The 27935-nt window shown below is 40.2% G+C and overlaps 1 protein-coding gene and 1 long non-coding RNA gene across 2 annotated transcripts in view; both read left to right on the top strand.

Annotated features, from left to right (window-relative positions):
- Window positions 1-27925, top strand: part of rhbdl1 (rhomboid, veinlet-like 1 (Drosophila)) — a 73918-nt gene extending 45993 nt beyond the window's left edge. Inside the window, exons 6-8 of the mRNA XM_010888842.5 lie at window positions 6232-6332; window positions 20741-20801; window positions 23216-27925. Coding sequence (XP_010887144.4) covers window positions 6232-6332; window positions 20741-20801; window positions 23216-23487 — 434 coding nt within the window. The 3' untranslated portion in view covers window positions 23488-27925. The remainder of the gene's footprint in view (window positions 1-6231; window positions 6333-20740; window positions 20802-23215) is intronic.
- On the top strand, window positions 11601-17070 carry LOC105021282. The gene is made up of 5 exons (XR_828813.4): window positions 11601-12764; window positions 12978-13030; window positions 13601-13698; window positions 13789-13860; window positions 15506-17070. It is a non-coding gene; the product is annotated as an uncharacterized LOC105021282 (long non-coding RNA).
- Window positions 27926-27935: the final 10 nt, after the last annotated feature.

Raw genomic sequence — 27935 nt, 5'->3', positions numbered from 1 at the left:
AACCACAAGGGGCAGTTTTCACTAACTATTAACAGTATTAAATGATGGCTCCTACAGTCCTTCTTGTTTAAATCTTAAGGCTTGTGGGTAGAAGCTGTGCAATCATGTCAGTTACCACCTTCTGGCTCTGGTAGTGTAGGTTCTACTTCAATCTGTCAATGTGGATAGGGGCATTTTCACCCCTCCCTTTCATGTAGTCTACAATCAGATTGTTTGTGATGCAGACCACCGGTCCCTGAGCTCCTCCCTTTAAGCTATTCATCAAACCTACCACCGCCATGATGTCATCCAGCTTGATGCGGGTGTTAACGTTGTGCCCAGTCAAACTATTTACAGGGATAGTTTGTCTAAAAATCATATTTGGGTCACAGTCCACTTACCCCAAGTTGTTCCTGAAGGCACAAAGTAATTTTTTACTTGTTTACCCCCACCCTTGTTGGGATTTTCTGGAGGCAATGTGTACTTGGTATTGTAACATAGCAATCGGAAGTATTATTTACAATCTGTCTTGTCTCCACGGGTTGAATTGGTTCCAATTGCAGAGCAGTTAAATGTATTTTCAGCAAAACACACAGGAGCAGGCAAACAGCATTGTAAGATGTAAACAGGCAGAAGTCGATACACAGGAAATGCAGAAGTTCAGTGTTTATTTATCAAATGCACTAAATAACACAGCGTCATCCTGCACAACAAAATTCCTGTGACATGCTACACGAAATCTACATAGTAAGAATTAAGAAATATATAAAGCAAAAATAGAGCTAAAAATATTGCAATAATATACATAACAGTGTAAACTAGCAGCAATTAAAAAAAAGTAGGATGGGGAATATATAGAATGGCACGGCAGAAACATAAAAGGAGCAGCCAGAAGGCTATATCCAATATACAAGTGCATATGTCAAAAATGCTCAGGCAAAGGTACAAATTAGAAATAAGCTAAATCGTAAACAAGGAAGGCAGGCTAGGATCAAAGAACATTAGAAAGCTATCACAAACTCATAAATGGGCTTAGTATTCTGGTGATTGTGAGCTGGGAGGAGTGCTGTGTTCATTGTGATTGGGATCTGGAGGATCTTGGGACCTTGAGGCTATGTCGTCCTGGTGATTTGGTTGAGAGATGGAACTGTGAACTGTGAACCTTATCAATATGGCAAGGAGTGAAACCTAAAGTCTCCTCTCCCACGTCCCTTGTACCTTTCTTAGCAAAGAAAACATGACCACAGAATTTTCCACAATTACAAATATTATTCTGAAGTCCACCGACAAAAATGGCCCTGCTAGGTGAAGCAACCTATTTTCACAAAGCTTGTTGAGGTTAAAGTTCACGCTCACCTCGGTGACAACACATCGCTGTGTATGGTGGCTATAGGAAATAATTTGCTAGTGCCACTTTGAGTTCACCCAATACTGTTGGTTTTTTTGTCAGAATACAGTTTAAATAATTGATGCCAGCGCAACAGAATGTAGTTTGAAGTGTTTTGGAGTTGTTTTCCGCTTGCAATGAAGCTTGGCTGTAGTGGTATGCACCGTTTTCATTCATGAATTTGGATGATGCTAATAATGCTAATTACGGACTGAGACAGAGTTGAGTAATGGATTGTTATAAAAAATGACTCAATGTGCCTTTAGGAACAACTCATAGTAAGTGGACTGTTACACAAATATGATTTTTGGACAAACTATCCCTTTAAGGTGGGAAGTCCCCAACCTAGTGGCAAAGGGGTGTGTTCAGTCCCACGGTCCTCAGCTTAGTTGGAGGGTATTATGGTGTTGATGGCATAGCTGTAGTTGATGAGGGTCTGTTGGAACAATTTGCAGACTGAAGTGGGCCCAGGGGTGTTTAGGTGAGCCATGACCTTTCAAAGCCTTTAATGGCTTTTTACGTTATAAGGCTCAGGTATGGTTCAGGATACAGACTGTCTGTATTCCCTTGGGTGCTTATTCCAGTGTAACAGAATTATGTTTTGACCTCTTGACCCCAGTTCAGTTGCAATCCTGTCATGGTGTTGTCAAAGATGTTTCTGAATATAATCTCCAAGTCCTGTTAAATCTAGCTGCCTTCACTCTCCACCTTGTTGTCTGCAGAACTGTAGAGAACACACTGATTAGTCTGTGTTTCGTTCAAGGGTGTCAGTTTCATGTTACCTGAGGAGCAGTAGTTACTCCTCTTATTGTGACTAAACCACCACCCCTCGAGAAAACACACAAATGCCTAGCTGCCTTTTATAAAGTTTTGTATCTGCATTAATCGGTTGTCCCTCCAAAATGTGCTGTTTCTCTCTACATCCTTTTTCTCTCGTGGTACTTTTTCTCTTTCTTTCTCTTACTCCCTCCCTTGCCCTCTTTTCCTCTCACCCGATCTTTTCGCTCCTCCCCTCTCACTCCAGTTCTGCTTGGTAAATGAATTTGATCATGCATTGCCTTTGGAGTGGGAGAGTGCTGACTGCAGTACCGCTCACTTGCAGGACCAGAAGGTTGAATGCGTTTGGGATGGGTCCGTCAGAGATGAGCCCGTACAAAGAGCAGCCTAAACGTAAACAAAACATTCCTTCCAGAGGATAGAAATACCCTCCATTGAAAAGCTCTGGAAGGTAGAGTTCCTAAGCTTCTGACTTCTCAAGTGCCTGGTTTAAGGCTGAGGCAAATTGGTGTGTGGTAAATGTCAACTGTTCCTAATGATTTATTCTATGTCACTAGAAATCTTGTTGAGCACGTTTCATTGACACCATCCTGTAAAACACTCGAGGCTGACCAAAAAACCTCTGGGTCTAAACCCCCTTCAACCCGGATTTGGTGACACCCCTGGTGTTAACTAAACAAAAAATGTATACACGTTGTTTGAAAGTGAAGTAATTAAATTGAATAGAAGCACTAAGCATGATATCCATTTTGACTGTGTTGAGTCTCGTGATGTGCGAATCACATGAATTAATCACCACTCATTGTCCTTCCAGCGTCCCTTTCTGTTTCACTTATTGACCGACCAATCAAGAAATGGTGCTCTATGCATGTTAATGCTCTCGGCCAATCAGTCGATTTGTGCCTTTAGCTGTCTTTAAAGTGTACAAGTCATGTAACAAGTTAGGTTAAAACCCTGTGCAGTCTTTTTAAAATACACTTCTTTTTATAAATTCACTCTATATCTACATATCACTGTACATACACAACTACTCCTACTTTGGAAACAATCAATCTAATCATGTTGGCGTTAGGAAACAAGTTGGAATATATTTCCTTACAGAACCCTGTTTGGCTGTTTGGAATGTCCATGGCCCACACATTTACCCAGCTGGACTCATTGGTCTGTAACAGTCAGATAAACTCAGACACTAAATGGTAGGCCAGAAAATCCATTCAGCATGGACAGGCAGATATTCTTTGTGTGATAACTCTTGATAATATTATTATCAAGAGTTATCACACAATAACAAAATTTCACAATTCACAGTTTCAGAGTGATATTTTGACCACAAGATGCGGAAATATCATAAACAGGGACATCTTGTTTTAGACTACACTGCGGTCACACACTGGTTGATCTCTCCATTATCTGTACAAAATCACCTAAAATGTGTAACATGACTACAATACTTCCACCTGTTCCACCTACAACATATATTTTTTAATCCAAACTCCAACAGGCTGCTTCATTGTTGGTATTTCGAATGTCTGATCTGAAAACATTGAGGTGGGTGCAGAGAGGGAGATAGATTAGCTTTTTTTTGTGTGGGAGCTTACTGCCTCATCTTCTGTTCATTTCTGTATCTGCCAGTCGAGCCACTGGAGTGACTCCATGTAAATGTAGCCTTCGGCATTCAGCCCTGGTGTTGGATCAGTTTTGCCTTTCCACATCAGAACATTATCCATGAAAAGTCAGACATGCATGGTTAGCCATTTCTTAAGGGCATCATCTACTAACTTCTCTACCATGCTAGTTTTTGTTTGACAAGTTGAACTGGTGACAGTCAAGTTCGCCTTCAAAAGAGGATTATTGTCACTGTAAATATCACTGTGTATGTCATGTGAAAAGACATTCTATGCCCAACAAAATGATTCATACTGTCAACATATTGTACACATAGTGAGTGAAGGATGAACTTGATGATACTTTGAAATAAGCACAATAAATACTTCTGCAATCTCCACCCAGAAATAATCTTCACATTTGGGCTCCTTCTGAGTGAGCTATCACAAAATATCCAATACCCCATAAGCAGTAGAGCCCAGATGACAGGCCCTGGTTAATATTTACCTCCGAAGCCCTTTAACCACAGCTGTGCTAGCAGGAGGAGGAAGTTGTGTGGAACACTTCCCTCCTCCCGATGGACTCCATGGCTTCCCCTTCCTCTCAGCCCCCCAGCACATAATCCCCTAACCGAACTCAAGATGACGCATCCCTTCAGTGACTTGTGGCAGGTCGCCCTGGGCTGCTGGCTGCTCACAATGTGACTGTTGTCATGAGGCAGCTCGATGTGCTAGTGCTAAAAAAACTGATGTTATCACTGCCAACTTAGCCGCGTTACAACGTGAAGACGGCTCCTGCTCTGCTTTAAGGTTTAATTCTAGGATGACTACAGTATTATTAGCTCTCTGTTTTCTGTTATGAATTAAGTTCAATTCATGGTATGAGTACAGTATTATTAGATATTTGTTTGTTCTGTAAATGTCATTTGTTAATTGGTACATCCATGCTTCACTTATAGCAGGTCTGGGAAATAAATGTTTAAAAAATTTTAATAATCTAACCATATTTAGTTTAAATATTTTAGGATTTCACGAGGACCAAAAAACGTTCTGTTTCTCACTTGTCTTTGTTTAGACCAGAGCACATATACCACTCATTGTGTAATTGCAATTTCTAGGAAACAAAAATGAATCTTTACAAGTCTTCAGCTGCTGCACCCACTTCATCAAGCCACAAATCCTCTATGAAACCATGTAAAATAGTCCTGTGAGTGTTGGGGAGAGAGAGGATACATGACTCAGGAAAAACACTGATTACCATTTGTCATCTGATGATGGTCACCTCACCACCACAGCCTGCTTTTTAAGGAGTTGTACTCTCAGCTGTCTTTGTGCACACACACACACACACACACACACACACACACAAATATGATGAAAACATGCATTATGGATCTGTGATCAGAATGCCAGCACATACTTGCTGTAATAAATTAAAATAATAACGTTTTGTTTCATCCAACCCTTTAAATATCTGTTAATTTACATGGCTGACTCTGTGCTTGTGAGTAACTGCTACTGTGATTTACTGCTTGAGATTTTGTTGTATTTCATTGTGTCACTATAACCCTGTTACCTGGTGATTATTTCAGTGTCTACAGTAAAACAACATTGTTATAAGTTGTAGTAGGATGGCTATATCTTTTTAAAAAGCCAGTTTGAAAAAACATTACCGCAAAGCCACTTAACTGTAATTGAGACAATATTAGCTAACGGATGTCGTCATCTAAAGTCTTAATGTAAATGTTGTTACAGTTTGTGCCTAAAAAACTATTAGGTGAGACAATATCTTTAAATCATGAATTAGATTTAGAATTTTGACTAAACATTCAAAATTGTGATTCCATAAATTTCAAATGATGATACTTTTAATAAGAACATATCATACATAAAACATGGTGATAACCTACATATAACATGGTGATACCATTCATAAAACATGGTGATAACATACATATAACATGGTGATACCATTCATAAAACATGGTGATACCATACATAAAACTTAGTGATACCATACTTAAAACTTGGTGATACCATACATATAGCATGGTGATAACATATTTATAACATTGTGCTAGTATATATTTAAATTATGTTAATGTCCTTGTGAAATGCTGTTTACATTCACTTTTTGCCCCATGATTTAACTTGGCCAGCGTCTGAACCAAAACATAAACTGTCATGTTAGGATCATTCTGGGTGAGAAATTTGCCCGTAGCTCTTCTGTGCATTTTTCGGATAAGACTTCTCTCATGAATACAGACATACGTACAGGCAGACAGACAGACTGAGTGTATACTTGTAGGTTCAGGGTGATACTTGGATGAAGGTGACTGCCACTGCTGTGTGATGATGAGGAGGAGGAGGTATCTAACCATTGTTCTCTCTTTCTCCCTCTCCCAACATTTTCCATTGTTCTCTCATTCTGGACATCTCTTTCCCTCCACCTCTCCTACTTTCTATCTTTTCCTCTATCTCCAGGTTCCCTGACAGTGTCCATCACAGACATGCGCGCTCCAGTGGTGGGGGGCTCCGGGGGGGTCTATGCTCTGTGCTCTGCGCATCTGGCCAACGTTGTCATGGTAACTGCCGTCATCATCGCCTCTATTGTTGCGCTTGATAACGGCACCAACAGAGATAAAATGGTAGAGCTGTCCTTTTAGAGAGGGCACACAATATCCAGTACTTTCCTATTAAGATAGATGTGTGTGTTCATGTCGTCACTTGATGCTCTGCAGGCAGTGTTGTCAGATGGGAAGGTTTCCCGCACAATTGGGCTATTTTTAATTACAGTGTGTGGGCAAAATTGGGCTTGGGTGGGTCAATTTACAGGTTGTATAGAAGAAATACAGGTTGTATAGAAAGAATGCGGGTGATTTACAGTCAATGAAATCTGACAACCCTGTGTGCAGGTGAAGTGAGATATGCAAAGGAGTCAATGAGTTTTACTAAGGGTTTCATCCCTGTGAGCGCACAACAGAAGTTGGTCCTGTCAATGTGAAAAGGACTTTTTATAGGTCTAGAATAAGAACATTTTTGGATAAGAACCAAAGACATCATCACAGGTTATCAGAAAGGCCCTCTATAGTTGGTACGTACGCCTTTGACCTGACTAGAATTTGGCTTAGCTACATATTGTTACCTTTGCACTTTTTTTAAATAGATAATTCCCTATTTCTGCCAACTACCTTGCTTTGCACATTTTTGTTATATAATTTAAAACATTTTAGAACCACTTTGTAAACTTAATTGTCCAGTTTTTGTTTAGATAGAGACAAATGGTATGGGCTAAATTATTGAAATTGATTGCACAGCCGTAGGGCCGAAATGATAACTAACAAATGCTTCATGTAGCCATCAGTGAGCTTGCTGCACCTTTTTTACTGGAAATGTGGCCCCCCTTTTCTTTTTAATTTGATTCAGGTCTGTGGTCTACAGGGGCCACTGCAGCAAAATCTAGAATATGATCTTAAACCATTCCATGGTGTGTTTTATGTGTGTTTGAGGTTGTTCAACAGAGACACAATTTGTGGCCAGTTGGTTAAACATTGCATTTTAAAACCTTAATAATGAGATAATTTCATGATGCCCTGCACATATTCAAGCCCCCCGTACCTGAGGCAGTAAAGCAACCCCACAGCATTATTGAATCTCCCCATAATTGATTGCAGGCCTCAGTGATTCCTCTGCATTCATTAAGCTATGGCACTGCGCCATGGCAAAACCACTGCCACCACACAAAAATAAATTTACAAATATGTTTCCTCCGAGGCAAACTTTGAAGATGCTACAACAGTCCACCTTTCATTGTTTTTCTACAAACAAATGAGCAATGAATAAAAAAACAAGACATCCCCATAGTGGAATATTTGATCTATTAAACTAGTTGGCTTATTGTTTTATGTCTTATGCAAGATAAATATTCCCTGTGTCGTGAGGCTCATTCATGGTGTGAGTGCCATAGGGAGGGAAGGGTACTCGTATTCAGACAAGCAGTCAATGCACAGCCTTTCAACGTAGACAGCTCAGAAAAATGTAAGGAATACTTAAATCACACAACGAGTCTCGTTGTACGAAATATATTAAAGATTTTTTAAAAAGAACAAAATGACATAACTACGGTCAATGGAAACCAAAAATCACCAGCTGATTAATCAAAGTAATAGGCTGTTCCAATTTGCCAAATTTCATCACAGCAACTCATCACATAATGTGACTCAGTAATATGTTTGGGCCCCATGCTACTGATGTGTGCACTGATGCTGGATGGTGTTGCAGGCAGCATAACGTACAGCACGGCGTCTCCATACTCTTTCACGCCTGTCACGTGCTCAGTGTGAACCCGCTCTTATCTGTGAAGAGAACGGAGCGCCAATTCTGGTGTTCTCTGGCGAATGCCAGTCGAGCTGCAAGGTGCGTGGCTGTGAGCACAGGTCCCACTAGAGGACGTCAGGCCCTCATGCCACCCTAATGGAGTCTGCTTCTGACAGTTTGTTCAGAAACATGCACACCAGTAGCCCACTGGAGGTCATTTTGTAGGGCTCTGGCAGTGCTCCTCCTGTTCCTCCTCGTACAAAGGAGCTGATACCAATGTATATTTGTCTGCACCTATACAATACAGATGATATCCTTCTTGAATATGCTACTTTTGTTTATGTAAAGGCTGAAATCAAGATAAAATCATGTCAAGACAAAATTATTCTCATCAAGGAGGCTACCAAAAGGCCCAAGTCAACATGAAATATACTGCAGGAATTTCTGTCAGGAACTGCACACTTCCTGCATATTATAATTCTCTACAAATCTGAGCTGTGGGGTAGGTGTTAAGATGGAAACCATTTCTTACAAAAAAGGACATCCAAGCCTATATAAAATGTTTTGAAGACACACATTCCATCCATCCATCTTCTTCCACTTATCCGGGGCCGGGTCGCGGGGGCAGCAGTCTAAGCAGGGATGCCCAGACTTCCCTCTCCCCAGACACTTCCCCTAGCTCTTCTGGGGGGACACTGAGGCGTTCCCAGGCCAGCCGGGAGACATAGTCCCTCCAGCGTGTCCTAGGTCTTCCCCGGGGTCTCAGGAAGGCGTTCCGGAGGCATCCAAAACAGATGCCCAAGCCACCTCAGCTGACCCCTCTCGATGTGGAGGAGCAGCGGCTCTACTCTGAGCTCCTCCCGGGTGACCGAGCTTCTCACCCTATCTCTAAGGGATCGCCCAGCCACCCTGCGGAGAAAGCTCATTTCGGCCGCCTGTATCCGGGATCTTGTCCTTTCGGTCATGACCCAAAGCTCATGACCATAGGTGAGAGTAGGAACGTAGATTGACTGGTAAATCGAGAGCTTCGCCTTACGGCTCAGCTCTTTCTTCACCACGACAGACTGATACATCGACTGCATTACTGCAGAAGCTGCACCGATCCGTCTGTCAATCTCCCGTTCCATCCTTCCCTCACTCGTGAACAAGACCCCTAGATACTTAAACTCCTCCACTTGAGGCAGGCACTCTCCACCAACCTGAACACACATTCAATACCCTAAAACCAAATGAAAAAATGTATTATTGTCTGATTACAAATTATGGTCTTAATTCCAAAAGGTAAATTGATACCAAGCCTAGACGGTTAATCACCCAATGTACACCTGCTGTCAAGTATTGCGGCCACAGCATCATGCTATGGGGCTGCTTCTCTTCAGCAGGGACACTGGCTCTGGTTAGAGGGCATAGAGTGAACAGTGAATAGTTCCACATATCAAGATATTTTGGCACAAACCCTGCTGCCGTCTGTAGAAAACTAAGTATAAAGAAATGTTCACTTTCCAACATGACAACAATCTCAATCACCAAATCAGCCCATGTAAAAGGAAGAACAATGTCCTGCAATGTCCCTCAGTCAGAACTCAGTTCAATAGAAAATCTGTCAAGTGACCTAAAAAGGTTTGTGCGTAGGCGATCACCGCACAGTTTGACAGAGCTCTCTGCAAAAAGTGAGACACAATTGCAAAAACCAGAGGTATTAGATTGACAGAGACCTAACCAAACAGATGTACTGCTTTAGTCCTAGCAAAAGGTACCGCCACAAATCATTAGTTGTGGAGTATGCACACTTAAGAATGAAGACATTGAACGTTTTAAGATTTTTTGTTGCATCACCCCTCCGTTTAAAAGTGCCATATTTTATGGATATGGCAACTGTAAAGACTAAACCAATATGTTTCTCAGTTATCCTTGGACGCCTGGTCCTGGTCTGCCAAATGTCCCTTCAACAGAAAATAGAAAATGTGCAATCACTGTATGTTTGTGCTTGTGTGTGTGGGTTTGTCAGCATCATCGTGTCTGGGTGAATGATGTCTCAGCACATTCTGTCAAACTACTCAAGGATGTAAGATCTGATGAATCACTCCAACTTCACTAGGGGCCAAAGAGATGCCAGCAAAGTTGGACTCAAAATGCATCAGCAGCCCCAGAGCAGTCTAACTTTTGCTCCCGGAAAACTAAGTGACTTTTGTTTATTATGTTTCACTCTTGATGTTTGGGTTCTGCTCTGGTGAGTTTTATCTTGTTTGTGTCTCAGAGGCAGAAGCTTTTTTATCCCAGTAGACCTTAGCTGTCTCCCCAAAAGCTTGTATCATCGAGTATATGGATCAGACATTTGAAATTAGGTTTTGACTGCTGTCTAGGCCATCAAAAATGTTGAAGTTATGTACGTGGGTATATGTTTGTATGGGTTTGTGTATATGTGTATGGTTATATGGGTGTGTGTATGGTTTTATATCTATGTGTGTGTGTGTGTGTGTGTGTATGGTTGTATGGGAACATACAACACTACCATTCAAAACTTTGGGGTCACTTGGAAATATCATTGTTTTCGAAATAATAAACATTTTTTATCTGTTTAAATAACATCAAATTGATCAGAAACACAGCATATACATTTTTTATGTTGTAAATGACTATTGTAGCTGGAAACTGAAGATTTGTAATGGAATATCTACATAGGCGTACAGAGGTACATTATCAGCAACAATTAGTCCTGTGTTCCAATGGCACATTGTGTTTGCTAATCCAAAGTTTATAATTTTAAAAGGCTGATTTATCATTAGAAAACCCTTTTGCAGTTATGTTTGTATGGCTGAAAACTGTTGTGCTGATAAAAGAAGCAATAAAACTGGCCTTCTCTAGACTAGTAGAGAATCTGGAGCATCAGCAATTGTAGGTTTGATTACAGGCTCAAAATGGCCAGAAACAAATAACTTTCTTCTAAAACTTGTCAGTCTATTCTTGTTCTGAGAAATGAAGGCTATTCCATGCAAAACATTGCCCAAAAAATGAAATTCTCGTACAACGCTGTGTACTACTCCCTTCACAGAACAGCACAAACTGGCTGTAACCAGAATAGAAACCACTGCATGAAAGTCCATACAAGTAAAGTTCTTTGTAATGGTGACAGGTAAAAGGCCAGTACATAGAAGTCGTGATTTAAAACGATTTTAACCAGTCCTATGAAGTCAGCTCTAGACATTTTTTGAAACTCCTCAAACTATGCACATGCAAATTATTTCTTAACACTTGTCCTTTGTCCTCATTTTAAATTCAACAGTTTACACTAAGCAGGCAACCTAAAGTTAAAAATCAGTATACTTAAAGTGTTGTACTTTTGGACAAAAAGTAGTATAGAAATAGTTCATTGAGTGAAATAACCCAGTTATTTTAAAATGTTGTATACTTGTATATCATTTAAATCAAATAATTGTATCCATTTTGACATACTGAAATATATTTAGTACATTATATGGTTTAAAAATATTTTTTAAGTGCAACAAAAGTTGTTCCAAATAAATATTTTTATTGTTTAAGAGTAGCTGTCACCATGCCAACAAAGGAAAAATAAAATAACAAAGGAGCCATTGAATAAAAGCCTTTATACATAGGCTGGTTGGGGATTCAGATTCACAAGAAGTTGGGTGTTATATTGCAAAGTTCAAGAAACAATGCCAATTGAACAATCCCAAGATCCTTGTTTGGATATAATGTAAACAAAATAACTCCTGCACCCAGTCTGAGTAACATGCAATAAGAATTTCGGTACCAAGATTTCAACAGTTTACCCTCAACAGGCAACCTAAAGTTGGTTAATAAATTAGTATTGCTATTTACGCAGACTGGGTGCCAGAGTCCTTTTGTTTACTTGAATCGACCTTTGGTCCTTTCGGTCGATCTACATGTGTGCAAACGTTTGGTTTCTCAATGGATATAATCATGTGAAAACCCAATGCAGAGCTCGATCCATCTTCATTTGACATGACAAACAGTTTTTTTTACGGGGAAGGCAAATCATATCAGAAGTAATTGCAAAAGAAACACTGGTCAGTTGGTTATTCTCACTCTTTTCAGTCTCTATTGATTTCCACTCTGCTTTTGTCTTAGCTTGTGTCCACACATTTCTTTGCACTTGGTGCACACTGCTGCATCGGACAGTTTTTCTGTTGGCGATCATCTGCCTTGTGATTTGACATTATAGCTACTTTACTCAAGTCCGTCATTTGACTGGACTCAAGTCCTTTGGAGCAAATTACGTTTACAGTGTTAAATCAATCAAACAGCGGAGATGACACCGTTTTCCTATTATGGCTCAAAACTGGATGGTGACGGACTCTTCACAGACTATATGTTTTGATGGCCAATCAAATAAATGCAAGTAGGAGGGCGTAGTGGTGGAAACAAAATAATCCAATCTGTCAAAGAAAACCAGGAGTAAGGGCATGACGATGTTCAATGACCAGTGAAATTAAGAGATTTGGAGTTCACTACAACCCCGCTTCTTTTGGAAACTAACGGGAACGTTTTACTACGCACTTTTTGTATACTGGCGGTTGTAATCAAAGTCTAACATTTCAGTAAAGCGTCGAGAATAAATTCCAGTTATTTCTATTCAACTCGCCAAGACATGGAAATGGCTACTGAAAACGCGACAACAGTTCAAGGCAGTCAAAGTAATTTTGTAACTACAAATCAAGGTAAGAGTCGAATAAGCGCTTACTGTCTGTACATTAGGGAGGCAGTACGTGCAGTAAAGTTGTTTTGTGTTTCAGCTATCTAGCTTGCCGTGTACCGTTGTTACATACAAAGAAAAATTAAGTGCATTGTGACTAGATAACTAACCTTAGTATATAGAAATATTTATACACATACCTAGCAAATTAACCAGACTATGGCTGTATTTCTAACAGCTTGCTCTACAGAACGCCCGGGGCCTGGTCTTCTCGAGCAAGACGAAATATTTGTAAGTTGAACGTTTAACTAAAGTACCAACTATGTTAGATTTGTGCGGTTTGTATTTTTATTAGAATTTGTAGAATTTGCTAATTGCCAGGATTCACCCGATTCTCATAGTGTGCGGTCGGGACCTACACAATACTGCTGGCTAAGATATAGGCCACATTAAAAGTGAATGTGAATTTGTATTACTTAAATAGTCAAAAGAAATAAACCATTAAGTGTGTGGTGGCTGCGTGAAATGGAACATTCGTCATGAAAATTTATTGAACAAGATTAGTCTTAGGTTGTCTGGATTGTGAACTCTGTTTGAGGAGGAATAATTTGGCGGGAATAACACTACAATAAACACTTCCTAGTTATAGGAATTGGTTAACACCTTATTATTGAGTTTAACTTGATTAATAACTTGTTAATTACCATTTATCTATAGACTTATTTGTTTAGGGTAGAAGGGGCATGGCAAAAAGACTTACACATTTATTGCTTTACTGCGTTGGTTGAATATGTACATCATCTGCGATAGATGGCTCCAATCCTGTATTGAAAAAGGAATGTTTTGTCTTTCATTTCTCAGGTAGAACAGTTGACACAACACTGGTGTGCTGGGATTAGTGGTAAATAAGATTAGTCTAAAATGTATTGATGAAGAATGGAGCTGGGCTGACTTTGATGGTAAGAAATAGCCTGGCTGTAAACTCTAACACTGAATTAAGGATTATAAAGCATATTATAATTGCTGAAACACTACATGTGACTTCTCAGATGCAACTGCAAGCAGATACTGGACACAAAGGGAGAAACATTGTTGGACAACCTGGACAAAGCAGCAAAGAGGTACATCAAACAGTGGACACGTCACCGCAAGCGACACGATTGTTTATAAATGTGTAGAAATAAAAAACATGTTTTGAGAATGTTTGTTTTATATTTGATTGGAAGTGATATCTAATTTATCTTCAAAATAAATAAAATAAGGCCATATCTAAAATGGGTGTACATCACCTTTTATATGAAGGTAAAACAGCGACAAAAGTTTTTTATTTGTAAAATAATTATGTACACTTGTAAAAAAAAGTTTGCTAACTTGGAATTACTTTTTTAGTTGTATAAAAAAATTGCATAGTATAACTAACCTGATATTTGGAATCTTGCTACTCATTAATAACACTTGCCAGCATAAAATACGGACACTCAGGGTTTTGTTACAAACACTTTGCTACAACTGTGACAAAACAATTTGTTATTTTAAATGTTTCACAGAGTTCACAAGCGGATATAGCCATGAGGACTCAGTGGTTAATACTGTACCAAACCTTTAATTCAGTTAGTTTAACGCGGCAATGTGTTTGAAAAGTACGAAAAACTGTTTTGATTTAAAAAAAGAAACTTTATAGGAATAATAACATGCTAAATTACTACAATGAAAAAATAGTAATTAGCTAAGAATTGACATTTTGCATGTGATTTTTCATGCTGAAACTGTACCCTGTTCTTTGGAGCAGAAATTCCTATAAATTAAAAAAACAGTGATGACAGTCCTAACAGATACAACAAATGTGTAGACCAGATGCAAGCACTTCAAGTGAAAAACATAAACTACATGTTATGATGTGAATCATATTCAACTGGTATGTATACGCTCTAACTAGTCTAATACAAAATATGAATTGTGCAAAGTGAATTTCTATTATTCTTGTGGTAAATACATATCCATGTCAAATGAAAAACATTAAGTAGCCATGTAAATTCCTTGCTAGTTGCTATATTTACATGTTAGTTATTTAGCTAGTAGACTAAAGTAAAACTTTGTGCATTGATCTAGCTAGGGGGAAAAATCATATAAAAGGTTTGTTATCCCATCAAAAACTGAGGCACGAGAAGCCGACTGTGCTTAGCCGTGTTTTCCTTCCTCTGTTTCACTATGAGGTTGAAACTGATTGAAGCTCTGAGTGTTCCAGAATCTACTCAGATTGGTTAAAAGGTGAAAATGTTACATACACTATGCATTCAGTTCATTGGAAGAAAAAGATATGGCCTGCCAATCAGAGTCCTCATGGGTATATCCTCTTGCAAACGCTGTGAAACGTACTACCGCAGGCTTTGATTAACAAATACAAATAATTTCAGTTCTAGCAAGATTGAGAGTGTCCGTGTTTTACGTTGGCAAGTGTTATTTAATGATTCCAAATATCAAGTAGGTTACAAGTACGCAATTCTTTTTTATACAACTACAAAAGTAATTACTTTGTTGGAGATCTTTTTTACAAGTGTGCAACATATTTTACAAATTAAAAACGTATGTTGCTGTTTACCTTCATCATTTTAATATGTCTTTGATTTTATCCTAACATGTTTAGCTTACTTAATTACATGTGAAGCGTATATGACTTGCTGTAATGTTTGGACTGCTCTAGATTTTTACAGTTGGACATTGTGCTGTTTTGACATAGTCAATTTATGGTCTACTGGACTTTCACAGGCTTTGGCTAGTTGGCTGAAGGAACTATTGGCTGAAGAGAAGTTGCAGTTTTCCGGGACAACTGAGGACATGATGTCTGGTATGGAGACTGACCCCGGTAGATTGTTGGTTTCCTCTCCTTGCTGGTACTCTGCTGAGTTTGAGTACCTGATCAAATCAGCTGACAAATGAAGGAGAGAAGAGGCTTTGCCAAAACAACCACCACAGCCCTACCCTGAACACCTGATTGCAAAGAAAAATTTAAAGAGAAGAGAAGCTGTGTTATACATGGCAACTGAGGACATGATGTCGGGTGTGGATACTGGATTTTGGCGTGTCAGTGGGTACTGGATGTTTTTAATAATGTGTCTCAATATTTATTTGATTTGAAATAATATACAGAACATATCTTGTAACCCTGTTACATTTTTTGTATACTTTGTAGAATGTTCTGTTGCTGCGTCTCTCTGAGGGTACATACAAGCATTTTCTTGTCAAACTTGTTTACACTACTTTGACAATTGTACATCTGTTTATTTGTACACATTCATTGTGAAATACTGTATTTTCTGCACTTAAAATAATAAAAGCATTTTACTGGTATATGCTGTGGCTGAATAAACATGGGGGGGTAGGGGAAAAACGGGGGGTTTACAGGGTAAAAGTTGTGAAATATCCTAATGTCTTTACTGGTGGACACTCGTTAAATGTCAAGGTCTGGAATCATCGCCAGTCACAATCTGTCCTCCATTGATATGTTAATACCTCACAGCAGGGGGTTGGGTGGTAACAATGGTGAGGTTTGTGTTTCACGATATGTCCTAATGCCCAGTGGTGGGGTTTCCTTTAAAGGGAAGAGTAGAAGAATGTCCCATGCTGGAGCTGTTGCCAGTCAGGATTCAAACTTTTCTTGACTGTTGATTGTTCCTTTTCGTGAAAAGTCACGACATAAACCGGCTTTGGAGTGTTGAGTAGTTCAAGGCTGTAGTTCTCACGACTGGACTGGAATTGGCAACATTCGTAAGAGGTGTCAAGATAACTAGGACTATGAAATGGGTATTTGGCACAGTGAACAGGAGTGGAAGGCCCCGGTGCACAACTTAGCAATAGAATAAATACATTTGACTGTCTAGTTTGAGAAACAGACTCCTCACAGGTCCTCAACTGGCAGCTTCATTAAACAGTACCCACAAAACGTGAACAGTGAAGAAGTGACTCCGGGATGATGGCCTTCTAGATCAAAGAAGATCCATATCTCAGGCATAATAACACAGACACTGGGGAGAGGAAGTTTGGAAAGAAAGTGTTATGGACAGACTAATCTAAGTTTGAGGTGTTCGAATCACAAAGAAGAACAATCGTAAGACACAGACCAAATAAAACGGAGGAGTGCTTGATGCCATCTGTCAAGGATGGTGAAGGCAATGTACTTCGGTGGTACTTTGGTGGTGGTGAAGTGGGAGATTTGTTCAGGGTCAAAGAGATTATGAAGAAGGAATGCTATCACTCCTTTTTGCAACTCCATGCCATACCCTGTGTGTCTGTGCTTGATTGGAGCCAATTTCCTCCTACAATAGGACAGTGACCCAAAGCACCACTCCAAACTATGCAAGAACTATTTAGGGAAGAAGCAGTCAGCTGTTATTCTTTCTATAATGGAGTGGCCAGCACAGTCTCCGGATCTCAACCCTATTGAGCTGCTGTGGGAGCAGCTTGACCATATGGTACGTAAGAACAGCCCATCCAGCGAATCCAACTTGTGGGATGTGTTTCAGGAAGCATGGGGTGACATTTCATCAGATTATCTCAACAAATTGACAACTGGAATGCCAAAAGTCTGCAAGGCTGTATTTCCTGCAAATGGAGGATTTTTGAAGGACACAATTATTATTACAATATACTGATTTTGTACATTACACTGACAAAGAAATGATCAGCCTATACTCTTAATGGTAGGTTTATTTTGAACAGTGAGAGACAGAATAACAACAAAGAAATCTAGAAAAATGCATGTCAAAAAACCCTCGTTTTGCCACCAATCAGAGGTCAGACGTTTCTTGTAGTTGGCCACCAGGATTGCACACATCTCAGGAGGGATTTTGTCCCACTCCTCTTTGCAGAACTTCTCCAAGTCATTAAAGTTTCCAAAGCATTAGATATACCATGGAACACAGTGAAGACAGTCATCGTCAAGTGGAGAAAATATGGCACAACAGAGACATTACAAAGAACTGGATGTCCCTCCAAAATTTATGAAAAGACAAGAAGAAAACAGGTCAGGGTGGCTTCCAAGAGGCCTACAGCAACATTAAAGGAACTGCAGGAATGTCTGTGTGCTACATGTGACAATAATCTCCCGTATTCTTCATATGAATGGGCTATGGGGTAGGGTGGCAAGACAAAAACATCCAAGCCCGGCTGAAGTTTGCAAAAACAAACATCAAGTCCCCCAAAAGCATGTGGGAAAATGTGTTATGGTCTGATGAAACCAAGGTTGAACTTTTTGGCCATAATTCAAAAAGGTATGTTTGGCGCAAAAACAACACTGCACATCACTCAAAGATCACCATACCCACAGTGAAGCATGGTGGTGGCAACATCATGCTTTGGGGCTGTTTTTCTTCAGCTGGAACCGGGGCCTTAGTCAGGGTGGAGGGAATTATGAACAGTTCTAAATACCAGGCAATTTTGGCACAAAACCTTCAGGCATCTGTTTTGGCGCCACGTCAAGATGTGCCATGCTAATAGACTCCTACCCTAAAAGACTGAGTGCTGTAATAAAATCAAAAGGTCCTTCAACAAAGTATTAGTTTAAGGGTGTGCACACATATGCAACCAGGTTATTGTGAGTTTTTTTATTTTTCCCCCTCAAAGATTTCAGTGGTAAATAAAGAATAAAATGAATTGACCCCTGTTAAAAAGTATCTATATCCTTAGTTCCTAATACTGTGTATTGCCCCTTTAGCATAAATGACAGTGTGCAGTTTTTTGTAATAGTTGTCTATGAGGCCCCAAATGTTTGCAGGTGGTATAGCTGCCCATTTGTCTTGGCAAAATACCTCTAGGTCATGCAAAGTCTTTGGTCGTCTTGCATGAACCACACGTTTTAGATCTCCCCAGTGTTTCAATGATATTAAGGTCAGGAGACTGGGATGGCTACTGTAGAATCTTCACCTTTTTCTGCTGTAACCACTGGAGGGTCAACTTGGCCTTGTGCTTAGGGTCATTGTTGTGCTAGAAAGTCCAAGAGCATCCCATGCACTGCTTTCATGCAGAAGATTGCAAATTGTCTGCCGGTATTTTCTGATAACATGCTGCATTCATCTTGCCATACATTTTCTCAAGATTCCCAGTGCCTTTAGAGCTCATACACCCCCAAAACTTAAGTGAGCCACCACCATGCTTCACAGTGGGGATGGTATTCTGTTCACTACAGGTCTTGTTGACCCCTCTCCAAACACAGCGCTTATGGTTGTGAGTCAGAAGCTGTGAGGCGTGTTAAGGAGTTGTCGGGCATATTATAACCAGGCTTTTTTGTGGCATTGCTGCAGTAAAGGCTTCTTTCTGACTATGCAGCTTGTTTTTGTTTATGTATCGTTTTGTTGTGCTCCTTAAAAGAGCCTGTATTTCTCCTGAGGTTACCTGTGGGTTTTTCTTTGTATCCTGAACAATTCTTCTGGCTGTTTTGGCTGAAATCTTTCTTGGTCTACCTGACCTTGGCTTGGGATCAAGAGATCCCTGAATTTCCACTTCTTAATTAATGATTGAACAGTACTAACAGGCATTTGCAAGGCTTTGGATATCTTTTTATATCCTTTTCCATCTTTATAAAATTCCTTTATCTTGTTACGCAGGTCTTTTGACAGTTCTTTTCTGTTCCCCATGGCCTGCTCAGTGCATCCATGTGAGAGCTAACAAACTAATTGACTATCTATACACAGACACTAATTGCAATTTAAAAAGCCACAGGTGTGGGAAATTCACCTTTAATTGCCATTTTAACCTGTGTGTGTCTCCTTGTGTGCCTGTAACAAGAAACATTTAAGGGTATGTAAACTTTTGATCTGGGTCATTTGGGGGATTTCTGTTATCATTATGATTTAAAAAGGAGCCAAACAACTATGTGTCTATGACACAATCACTATCCTTAAATAATACAGTTTTTTGCATGATCAGTAATATTTTCCAAATCAATGCCAAAATGTCACTATTTCTGCCACGGTATGCAAACTTATGATCACAACTGTGTATTTGGTGTATGGTTGTGTGTGTGTGTATGTATGGGCATACGTTTTTGTTGTGTTTGTTTTAAATTTGGCAACTGTGAAGAGACCCCTGGTGTTATGTCTTGTGGTGTTTTCATGGGTATCTGACCTGTATGATCTTTTATTTTGTAGACAATTTATGTAGACATATTACAGTGATATAATTTATTTATGAAGACGCAGTCAATCTGTTGTCAACCCTCTACCTAGAAACCAAAGCATGCATGTTGGTAATGCTAGCTCTGCATGTGCTGTTAAGGTCAATACGGTCTGCTTTGTTTTTAGCCAGCTGTAGTTTTGCCAGTTCCTTGTTTTTGACGCAGGACCACACTGCTAGACAGTGATCAAAATAGGACAAAACTGAGCATTTGCTGCAAAAAACATCTTTTCACAAAAGGCAGACCCATCTTCCCATCTCTACAACAAATGCTTCAATATTACTTGACCCTGAAAATTGCCCGTCCAATATCAGAAATAATATTTTCCCAAATCAATAAATATACTGTTTATATATTGTTTGTTATTATAATGGGCCGTATTGAATTGTCTCACAGGCTGGATCTGCCTGTCTGGCTCACTCTGCAGGGAAAAAACACGACTGCTCCGACCCGGTGTGCTAGGACCCATTGGACCTGAGAAGGGACTTGATCAGCGAAATTCCTCATCCTGTAAAATAAATGCATTTTTCTGAGGAGGTTTTTGTTTAATTCCGGCAGGAACACAGACGGTCTTATTGGGCCGTTCTCACCCTCTGTTAAGCTATGTTAACCCTGATTAATGGAATGGCATCGAATTGGAACCACGGAATGGCGGCCAGCCAGGTGTATAATCACGTCTTTGTCTAGTAGGCCTGTCCTTATCCTGTATGGAAATTGATGTCTGATCGCTTTGCGGTGGTGTACATACTGAATACAGGTATGACGGAGATCACTGTATAAACTGTAAATACGTCAAAGGCAATCACTGTTTGTTCTTTCTCCTTGGGTTACAGAACTGGGCAGGTATGCGGTGTCCATACAAGCTCCTCCGCATGATTTTGGCCCTGGTGTGCAGTAAGTTTGTTATTCTTATCTATCTTTGGGTGTTTCTTCAAAGTAGGGTACCATTAAGCAATTCTTGGAATGCAATGTTTCTCCACCTTTTTATCTCTATGGCCGCCTGCATCCAAGAAAAGATTGCAGGACCCCCTTATGAGAGATTATATCTTCCCTGTTTTCTTTTCACTAAAAGTATAACCACATTTGTGATTTCATTGTGTTCATTACGTTTAAATTGCCGGTTGCCATCACCATCAGCCCATACTGCTTGACTATAAAACATTTTATAGAATTGGCTTCTTTAAAATAAAATCTGAAATAGATTTCTGGAAATAAAGTTGTCAGTGTTTGGCGATATCTTTGAAAAAACGACATGCTATGTCATCCTCAAGGCTTAATCTCGCCCTGCATTTAGTTTTCAGGGCTGTCTATTAAGTCCCTTTTTAAGGTCATTAATGTTTTAAACATTTTAGTAGGAAACCCTGGGAAGATAAATTAAATGGTCAACTGAGAGTTCTTACTGGCAGACTTTCCTAGTTTGGTGCATTTCAGAGCAAGACATTTAATTTATTATCTTTTATATTATTACATTTTGCTGTTCTTCTCTATACAGTTCTTCGTGTCTAATGAGGACACAATTACCTTACCATTGGGCTTTATCTGTAAAAACATTGCTGTCGTGTAAAGTAATAAAAATGTATGGATCACGGAAAAGGGTACAAATTAGTATCCATGTTTTTGGATATCCTTATGAGCACGTTTGGATCAGTTCTCAGGAAATGGAAGCTGCATTACTCCAACCAGGCACTGCCAAGAAAATGTTAACACTCAAAACTTCTCAAGCAAGGAGACTTGTGAGAGAAGCCACAGGGAGGCTAATAGTCACTTTATTAAAGAAGCTATAGAGTTCAGTGGCTGCCCATTCCTTAAAAAACTTCCCTACAGTTAAGTATGTTGGTGGCAGCATAATGCTTTTGTGGACCTTCATTAATAGAATTTGAGTAATCCATTGCTAACCATTGGTGCTTGGAAATCTGGAGAGAAACACTCAGATCATTATATAACGTTTTACATTTACTGATCTGAATATGTTGTCTAGGTCTTCTGTTGTGTAGGTCTCTTGATAAGGTTCAGTGAGTGTGTCAAGCTTACACCTATGCAAATGATGTGTCCAGCTATATAAATACAACAAATAATTCAATTGTTGTGTTGAATCCCCTATATCAATAATATTAGGTTTAAGCAATCCTGCAAAACAAATCAGAGGGTAAGGCGGAGATCTCACCACGTCACCACACAACAATCTCTCTCAGATATCCACAAATGTTTAGAGGGTAGGGGCTAGGTGTTGTTTCTGGACTAGCTATGGGTATTATGATAGCTTGCTTCGTTAATAGCTGTCAAATGCTTTCTTTCTCTGTCCTCTATTACATTGATTTTGACTGAAGCAAATGTGAACACGGAATCACGGAAATGTAATTGAAATTCTCAACTTTTTTTCCTAATTTCTCACTTCCCATTCACTCAAAGCACTTTAGGGTAGAGAAGTTAATTATTGTATGATATTATAATATCAACTCTGAAAACAAAGACATTTTTCTGTTTATCCTTTTCAGTCAGTATAGCATGAGATTTGAAGGATGATAAATGATAGAGAAGTTGATTTAAACACAAACCGGTCTAGCTACTAGACATGACACAAAACATGATGTTTTGTTGTTGCTAGGTTGAGTTGTTGTGTTGTTGTTCCAATCTAGACTACATGAATCTGCAAGAAAATATTTTGTCTATCAAAAATTGTGAAATGTAAGACTTTTAGTGTACTACTAGCATAAATTCAAGCAAATTCAATTTAAGTACACCAACAACTGGGATGCCTTTTGGCTCATGAGCACCACTTCCACCACTACTGGCTAAAATGACACAAAACCTCCACATTGCATCTTGAACTTGCAGCCTTCCTAATGTCTGCACACCTGCTCACAGTATAATTTAATTGCAAGGAAATTACAACTTAAGTGGGATTAATTGACCTCCTAAAAGAAGTTGAAGTATTATTAAAAGTGCACTCATTTTAATGGGGAGGAGTAAGTAGCCCTCGGTTTGTAGACTGGATATGTAGCATTTTGTTAAGAGGATGTCAGTCATGCTGTATGGATGTGGCCTTTCCCTACTTGGGGGCCAATTCACTACTTTCTTTAGTGCGCAATATGTCCACTCCATCTGTCCCGTGTCTGACTCCATTTCTCAGCCAGTCTTTCCTTAAGCAGAATGTTATTCAAAGCCCTAGTCATGGCCAGAAGTACAACCCACATATAAGCTGAACCCTGCCATTTTTCTGGACTGTGGGCAATAACATAACTGCATCTGCCAAATCCCACACGTTTTATGATATTGGTGACTCCTTCATCCTCTCCTCTCCGTTGCAGTGAGCTCGGAGGTGGGCCGCGCCGTGTGGTTGCGGTTCTCCCCGCCCCTGCCCTCCTCGGGGCCCCAGCCCAGCTTCATGGCCCATCTGTCGGGGGCTGTGGTGGGCATCAGCATGGGTCTGCTCATCCTGCGCAGCTACGAGGAGAGCCTGCAGAAGCAGTGCTCCTGGTGGGTCATCATCTTCTCCTTCATCACCTTCCTCCTCTTCGCTATCTTCTGGAACATCTTCGCCTACGAGCTGCTGGGGGTGCAGCTCCCTCCCGCTCCCTGACACCAGGAAGCCCCCGCCCCCCTAATTCCCGTTTCCCATTCATTGTCGTAAATGTCGAGACCCATGTCCTTCACCATATCCTTTTCCTGTCCGATCAACCAACCCCTGCATAAACAGGAAGTAAGTTTATTCAAAACTGTACAGAGCAGCAGTTATTTTCCCCATGCACCCATATCATCAATGAATTATATCTGATATATGGTGGGAGGGAATTCCGTAGCATCATATGCAGGTGAAAGCTGTGTAGCCCTCTTCATATTCTCATTGTGGAGCAGCTATGTAAAAAAAAAAAGAAAAGAAAAAGCTCTTCACTTTTGTGTTGAAGCTTCACCCGCCTTTAGGTCAAACCTGCAAGACAGCCATTTTGATTAATATCCAGCTTCAGCTATGTGTTCAGAGTGGGTTCATGACCACTCCAAGGTGCTTCTTACCGGACAGTATTCCATCAGGATCTCTCAGTGCCCATGTTTTAAAGCCAGGGGGCAGCAGGGCACCCTGGTTCAATTGCTCAAAATGCTCCTAAACACTCGATCTACACTGTGGAATAAGATTAGGAATTCACAGGAATAGGTGTTTCCTGTAACAATGTACATGGCTAGGTGTTGCGGTGGAAAAAGAGAAAAGAAGCGGGGAAGATCCATGTTGACCCCCTGACATCCAATCTCCCTGCCACCATCACTCAAGTCCCTAGTCCCTAGTAGCCTAAACGCTTCAGCGGGCTAGCAGAATCTCTACCAGAACCATGCTAGCCTGCTGAAGCATCTCATCTAGTTAATGCAAAAGGTCCAAACACAGAAGCCTGCTCTTTATTACACGGAAACACGCTTCTCCTGTGTTGCCGTCTCGGAGAACAACCACTGCCTGATGCTGTGAGTCAGCGTGAGAATGCAAAGAGACACACAGTGGGCTCTGTCTGTCTTCACTCCAACAGACTGAATGGGGAGGGCAATGGACATGTCATCATCGCCTGACCTCTCTGTCCCAGCGGGCATTGGGGTCGGCCTGTCAAGGCCCAGTCAATACCTCAGTGTATCATTCTTAGGGACTGTGTACTTTTGTAAAGGAATGTACGCATAAAAAGGAGTGTTAATAATTTATTTTTTCTTTTCCTTTCACAGTTGATGTTTATGTCGTACGTTTGTATATTTATTTTTCTTTCCTTGTTTGAAAAAAGAAACTGTTTCAAATGGTGCAGACATAATGCTATGATTGTTATTCTTAGGATTAACTATACAGCTCTGATCCTGTAAAAATTAGCATCAAGCTGAAATCGCTTGTTACTCCAAGGAATTAACACAGATGATGCAAGATACAGTACAGTCTTCTTTATAAATCTTATTACAGAATAAGCCATAGAAGAACCCATTCAGCATATACATGGAAAACAAAGGCTGAGTGAATAGGTCAGTGACTTTCTGCCATGTAGTCCTAATTGTTAAGGTCAAAGCTGATAATAAAATATAGCATATGAGTTGTGGCAAATAAGAGACAGGATGACAAAGCCAAAGTGTTTGTGCACAAACATGCTTGATAAATGCTGGACTGTTTCTCTGAGGTGACATTTTAGACACAGCGTTACTGCAGGATTGCCAAATTCCAAATGCTGAGCTACAGTCTTTTTTGGTTAAGGAGACATTTTGAGTCCAGAGCAAGTAAATAGAAAATACTCATGTTATTGACGTAATCAAGTATTTCTTCATATTTGTCCATGCTTGATATTTACCATGTACTTGCTTCATTTAAGTATATTTTTGTTCAGTCTGTATGCTTATTCATGTGGAAGGTTCTTCTGATTTATTTGTCTTTTTGCCAATGTTGACTGTTGGTCCCAGACATAATCCTCACCATATACAATGTCACTGACAGATGATACAGTCATGCTGGGGATGCCATAAGGAATGACTTATGTGGAGGGTGAATTCTATCTAAGAAATTGATAATTGTGCCCCTTGAGCTACAGGATTCATAGAACATTAACCTATGGAAAAGGCATTGAGGCTGACAGAAGGGCTACAAGCGAAATATTGATGTTATTGTTAAACCCATAAAACTGTTCCTGGGAGTAGGTACCTTCCCGGAAATGATAACTCACTGACTTAAGGGGATGACAGAAACTGAAGTACAGCAGGGTGGAAGCTTCTACTTCACAAACCATAAAGACAAATCCAGGTCTCAGTTGTGGTTAGGCAGCCTTACTTGTTCATAAATTAATGTAAGATCAGTCTTGAAAACGTCCCCAATTCTGTATTTATAGAACTGTTTTCCGACTCTTTCCACCTTGTCATACAAGGCAGCCGCGGGGGAGGGGTATAATATGTTAATATGTCTTAATTAAGCAGACAGCGAAAAGTCAGCCGGAGTAGTTTATTACCTGTCTGTAAGCCAAATGACCTGGCCCTGGGCCGCGTCCATACACCGCAGCGCGAGCAACACATCTTCTACGAGGGCCCATCCAATCCCACTCTCCGTTTGGCCGAGGCACCTTCCGCTTTATTCAGCCAGCCAAGTATATGGTGGGGCCTTCATCACCTCTGTGATGAAGGAGCAAGTGTCATCTACAGGCTGACATATGAGGCAGCTTTGGCTGGTTTCAATGTGTGTCTGTAAGCGATGGAGGGAGAGGAAGAACCAAGGAGGAGGAATAGAGGTGGCGGCGCTCATAAAACACTGGCGGGGGTCGTAAAGCAGCTGTGTGTGCCTTCGTAACTGGTCGAGTGCCGCCTCAACGCCTCGGGTGTCAGGGGTGATGTACAGCTGTTACGTAGAGGCGCGTTTCCCCCCGGAACGCAGGGCTCCACCGCTGTAAAACATGACCTGTTTCTTTCTTCAGTACATGTGACAGGTTGCATGATGTTGATTTGATTGCTGTCTTTTATGTGACATATTTGTTTTCATCGCCATAGAGGCGCGTGGTAAAGGATAGCATGAGGTGAATAGGGGCCAGCCAAACAGAGCGTGTGTTCCGTTATATAAATGATGCTCTTGTTGATAAGAATCCCGCCACAGACTTCGCAGTAAGCGGGGTATACTGATTCCCGATGCAATGCTAGTCATTATCCATGACAAGCCTTTTTAACATAGGGGATTGTTGTTGAACCACATCACATTTGAAGGATGTGTCTGTAAAAAAAAAAAAAGTGGGAACCAACATACCACCTTGCCATGTGCCCCCCCCATTCTCACTGGTATCAACCCACACCCCCACCCACCCCAGCCCCATGACATTGTGCTATGCAGGCCATTCTCCCTCTCTTTTCGTATTTGTCCGTGTCTAAACGCAACATACGTTTTCGTTGCAAACATAATGGAGATCAATAGTAAATCCTCCAGACTCATGTGTTTTGTCACAAGTTGGCTTCTTTTTTTTTTTGGCCCTTGTTGTAAGCAAAGTGGTTAACTGACATGTCCTTGTGCCAATACGTTTTAGTGCCATATCCTTCTTTATTTGACACTTTCCATGAGTGTTCCCTCATTACCCAAAATCCGTCGCGCTGTTATGGATAATGCCTTGTTCCGTCTAGTGCGTCTACGCTCTAAGCTTGTCGATGGGAGGGGCTTGGTTGTTGGATGGGTGGAGCATTAAAAGCATCCAGTTAGAGAGGTGACTGCCCTGCGTCACTGATCTTTACGTCGTATGGATATGTAGATCAACCACACCTAACAATAGCAATATGCAGTACCTGCTCTAAGCTGATGCTTATGAACCAGCCGGTTGCCTTTTCCCAGTGTTTGTAAGCGGTGTACTACTTGAACATCGGGGTACTTTAATGCAGTACTCTATGAGGCAGGCTACAGTAGCTCATTAGACAGAGAAACTGTTATTTTCAAAAAATAATTAAAGCAGGCAAACTAGCGCAGTACTTTTTCCGCTCTCAACTTCTTATACAAATTATTTGATAACAGTGAAATTCACACGTGGTTTGACAACCAAATTACAACCATTACCAGTGCTGAAAGTTTATCAAAGTTGTTTTCATCTATCTATAGACCATTAAAATACCAGTATATGGAGGTTTTGAATGCAGAATATGGTACAGTAGTTATGGATAATTGAGGCAGTTTGGTTTAAAGTCATTGGTGAGCTGCTCTGGTAGTTTTCACAGGCTGTTCTCTTTTCAAATGCTGTCCTCTTGCAGTGAGAAAAATAGTGCCAAGCATAGGAGGTTAAGTCTCCAAACCAGACCAGAGGTTTAACCAATACAGCGTTTACAGAAAAAAAGCTATTTTTCTCTGGATCACCAAGAAATAAATGAAAACTGAATTTATGTAAATATGAATAGTTTATATTAAAGTCCTCAATTATTTCATGACATATTGTACTTTTTAAATGTTCTGAACTGAACCATTTTATATTGTATATATTTTTTGTTTTATTTTGTACTGTTCATTGTACTTGCTTTAATTTAGGAACAATACGAATAAAGAACAATCCTGTGGACATTTCTGTT

The sequence above is a fragment of the Esox lucius genome, chromosome 5, assembly GCF_011004845.1.
Source record: "Esox lucius isolate fEsoLuc1 chromosome 5, fEsoLuc1.pri, whole genome shotgun sequence".
NCBI lineage: Eukaryota > Metazoa > Chordata > Actinopteri > Esociformes > Esocidae > Esox > Esox lucius.
This window is presented reverse-complemented; position numbering and strand designations above follow the sequence as displayed.